The 4372-nt window shown below is 42.7% G+C and overlaps 1 protein-coding gene across 2 annotated transcripts; it reads left to right on the forward strand.

Moving 5' to 3' along the window:
* Nucleotides 1-715: 715 nt before the first annotated feature.
* Nucleotides 716-3465, forward strand: LOC147005273 (PRAME family member 8-like). Of its 2 annotated transcripts, none has more exons than XM_085836277.1 (3): nucleotides 716-1023; nucleotides 1483-2073; nucleotides 2898-3465. In XM_085836277.1, exons 1-3 carry the CDS (start codon nucleotides 737-739, stop codon nucleotides 3463-3465), a joined length of 1446 nt encoding a protein of 481 aa, XP_085692403.1. In that variant the 5' UTR covers nucleotides 716-736. The 2 variants fall into 2 exon arrangements, with proteins under 2 accessions (XP_085692403.1, XP_085692404.1); XM_085836278.1 differs by having other exon boundaries at nucleotides 737-1023; nucleotides 1483-1603; nucleotides 2898-3086.
* The last annotated feature ends 907 nt before the right edge of the window (nucleotides 3466-4372 follow it).

Consider the following 4372-nt stretch of genomic DNA (forward strand, 5'->3'; position numbering starts at 1 on the left):
TTCGATCTCTTTCACCTCTTCTGTTCTTTCCTAAGCCTTCCATTGGGTTCCCCTGGCTCAGTCCAATTGTTGTCTATAAGTGTTTGAAATTGCCTTACATGCTGGCCCAGCCTCTCAGAGAACAGCCATACCAGGCTCCTATCTGTAAGCACATCCTGGCACCGACGACATTGTTGGGGATTGGTGTCTGCAGATAGGATGGATCTCAGGATAGGCAGTCTCTGGATGTTCTTTCCTTCAATCTCTGCTTCATTTTTTGGCCAAGTTTTTCATTTGATGGGGAAGATTCTAGGTTAAATTTTTTGAGATGGGTGACTGGGCCCTTCCCTCATGTGGTGACCATGCCTTTCCACTGGGGCTGGTCTCTTAAGGTTCTATCTCCCTTGTGCTGCACATTTTGGCTTGGGCCATCCACATTAAGTCCTGTGAGTCTTGTCAATTCAATATTTCTTTCATTCTTTCTTTTTTATAAGAGTGTGTCACAAACAAAATTTTTGATCCAAAAATTAGATACCCATTTGGTGATAGAGAGTCTGCCATGATGCCAGTGTTGGGGAGTGTCTTTCCATCACTTCTTAGGATGAAGAGGTCAATTGATGTCTCTACCATTGCATGAGCAGTCACTCAGAAGCTTAGTGGTTGATGTGATGGTGAGGAAGTTTTATAAACATTGTCTTAAACGTATATTCATTTCTAACCCTTCCCCAGGATCCTTCTGATTGGAGACCTTTAGAAGATGAGTGTTCATACCCCACCCACACTCCAGAAGCTGGCAATTCAGACTCTGGTGAGAGAGGAGGCTTTAGGCTTGTCTGATCTGGAGGAGCTGGCCTATGGACTCTTCCCAGCAATATTCAAGGAGGCCTTTGATGGCAGACATATCAAGCTCATAAAGGCATTGGTGATAGCCTGGCCTTTCCGCTGTCTCCCTGTGGGGGCATTGATGAAGAATCCTGACCTGGAAACACTGCAGGCTGTGTTAGATGGAGTAGACATTCGACAAACCATAGGGTTACACCCCAGGTAAGCAATTTCAAAGTACTATAGAAGGGAGAACAAGGAATACACATTAGACATTGTCAGGGAGATTAACTTTGTCATAAATGGATCAGATGCTTCTGATGGCATCATCAGGCAGGAATACAGGGTGCTTGATAGCTACTGTTTACTTGTACTGAGCACAGTTGGATATGGATTAAACTTGAATATGGGACTAGAGTAAATGTGGCCTCATAGTAGAATGAGCCTATGCCTGACATCCCCACAAGAACTAATATAAGTAAGGAGAAATAAAGTGTACCTTACTAAAAGAAAAGTATTCATGTGTACAGAAGTACAATAAAGCTTCCGTAGCATGTCCAAGTCCAAATTGGATATCAGGTCCTGAAAAAAACATACACATTAACAGGGAAGAGAGTTTAGTTTAGTTATAGGTAGTAAAAGCTTATTCAGGGTCTGCCAACATTCTTGTTTCACCTGCAGGAGGAAAAAACTACAGTTTCTCGACCTGCGAAATGTGCACCATAACTTCTGGAACATATGGACTGATTCAGAGGACAGTGAATGTTCAGCAGAGATCTTGGAAGAAAAGCAAGCCGTGCAGGTCCGTCCCAGATATGCACTGAGGCAGCATCTTAAGGTCACAGTTGACCTGTGCATCAGGTCCTGCCTTGATGAAACACAAGCATGGTTCTTGAAGTGGGCCCAGGAGAGAAAGGGCTCCTTATATTTCTGCTGTACAAAGGTGAAGATCTGGACTCTGCCAGTAAAAACTCTCAGACAGATCTTCCAAGTTTTTGATCCAGAGCACATCATGGAGTTAGAACTAAATACTGAATGGACTCTGTTAGAGTTGACACATTTTGCCCCCTATTTTGGGCAGATGAGAAATCTTCGCAAAGTCTTCCTGGCACCCCTCCACAAAATCGACTTCCATTTAGCCAATAGAACAAGAGTCACCGAAGTCAAGTGTATCAACAAGTTTACTTCTCAGTTCTCCAAATTCAACTGTCTGCAGCATCTTTTCATGTTCTGTGTCCATTTTCTCAGAGACCAGATGAATCAGGTCCTACGGTAAGCCATAATGGAGAGCTGGTTCAGCTATCAGAGCAAATCTGTCTCTCTTTTCTTAAGGGTTATGGGGACACGATGCCAGGAAGTCACTAGGAACAAATATTTAGAGACTCCAAAGACTGGAAGTTTTGTCCTGTTTCCATGTATACTCAGTTATACATGGGAAATTTTACAAGGTAAATCAGTGTCACAAATGAGCACTCATGAAGTAGGAAAGTGATTTGGGGTAAAGGGTAGGTCAGATCTAGTAAGGTTCAGTTGTAATTCTTCCTATAATCATGGCCACCCAATCAAATGGAAACTGAAGAGGAATGGAAGTGTGTAGTGAGGAGTAGGGGACTCACAAGTACAGGGTGAAAAGAAGCTATATGCTTAGATCTGTTAGAACAGCCTTCTACCATCAACCAGTTCCCATGGGTTAAATGTTTTGAGGCCAAATACTGCTGAATACATGGGACAGGAGGTAGAGCTTGGGCTGTAAATGAGAGCAAGCATGACTGCAGAGGGAATGATATAATACAGATTCAGTGGACCCATAGCAAGTATTGAGATACTGTCAGAGTTCTATTGGGATGAAATTTCTTCTGTGTGCTTTCTGGGATTAGGGGATGAACTAGTTTTCAGGTTTAGAGTGAGGCCAGGAGATAAATTGTGAGGTTGACATGACTGAGCGGTTTCCAACATGAAGCATCATAGATGATGTCCTTAATCACTTAGTCAAACTGATCTTGGGGCACCTGATTCCTTCTACCACTCTCTATATCCCTGCCAAACCTCTACAAGGCCATTTACCAGAACTAACCATCTGTCTCCTTTACCTCTAGGTGCTTGATGACACCCTTGAAGACACTCTCCATTACTTACTCCCTGATTTCACAGAGAGATTTGGATTCCTTCTCCTGCTGTCAGAGCCTCTTTCAGCTAAAACATCTGGAATTGAGAGGTGTGGTCTTACTGGATTTGGATCTTATGCCTCTGAGAGGTCTCCTCATGAAAGTGGCAGGCACTCTTGAGAATCTGGATTTGCAGGGGTGTAGGATAAAGGACTCCCAGCTAAGTGTCCTCCTACCTGCACTCAAACAATGCTCTCAGATCTCCAACGTCAACTTCTACAACAATGATTTCTCCATGCCTATCCTGAAGGACCTTTTGCAGAACACAGACAACTGGATTAAGATGAATGTGGAACAATATCCTGTCCCTCTGGAGTGCTATGATGACTTTGCTCAAGTCTCTGTAGAAAGATTTGTCCAAATTTGTCAGGATCTCATGGATACTTTGAAGGAAATAAGGCAGCCCAAGAACAGCTCCTTTGCTACAGATATCTGCCACACATGTGGGAAGTGCTGGGTCTTTGCCCAGGAGGCCAGACTTTGTCATTGCTGGGAGTAAAATGGGAAAGTTCTGTATTTGAATAAACACTAGGCTTGGGACACATGTCCTACCTGGGGAACTCAGAACCTGTGGCTTCTGACACTGCTCAGATGGTTGGAAACAAAAGGCTGTTCAGTGACTGGTATCTTGGCAACTGAGATTGACATGGGGAACATTTGGATGAACTGTGGGAACAGGGTCCTAGTGGAGTCAGAAACACAGCTTGGCATTGTTTCATGGCTTCTCCCCGGACAGACTAACTAGATGTTTAGTTGTATACTTAAAAACCTGGATGTTCTCTCAGTGTGGTCTTTGACTTTTACCAACCTATCTACCAGGTTCAGCATCAGGAAGGTTCAATGGGTGGCGAAATGGAAAGACAATGGTATTTCATGAGTGAAGCAAAGTTCTTGGTGAAATTAACATGTTACATTAAAATGAAAGTTTTCTTGACACTTCTTTCCCTTGTCCTTTGACTGGGCTATGTGTACAACACACCTCTGTGGCTGAACAATTAGGTGCACAAAACATTTAAACTAATGGGAGCAACATAGACACACCTACTATGAAGGAAGTTTAAAAGGATCACAGACAATTAAAATCTTGTACATTCAGACGACAAGGCACCTTGGACCTATCAGAAATGCCTAAAGAGAAGAAGACAACAGAGGGCAAAGTAAACAGGATTTCCAGTCTGGCTTTGTAATCTTGACCTTTTTGTCATGATTTAATGAGATGACTGCTGGAAGCTCTATATCCATCTGTTATATTACGTGCCCCTAAAGCCTTATTCCAGTGGACTCAAAAACTCTATGAAGTACCCTATTTATTTAAAGCTATGCAATAAAATGCAGGTTCCTCTTCTACATAAACCATTTACTGTACAAAAAAAAAAGTATTTTCTGTCTTCAGTTGTAATAAGAAC

This window comes from Mus caroli, unplaced genomic scaffold (assembly GCF_978045245.1).
Source record: "Mus caroli unplaced genomic scaffold, Mus_caroli_1 scaffold_4, whole genome shotgun sequence".
NCBI classification, from domain to species: domain Eukaryota; kingdom Metazoa; phylum Chordata; class Mammalia; order Rodentia; family Muridae; genus Mus; species Mus caroli.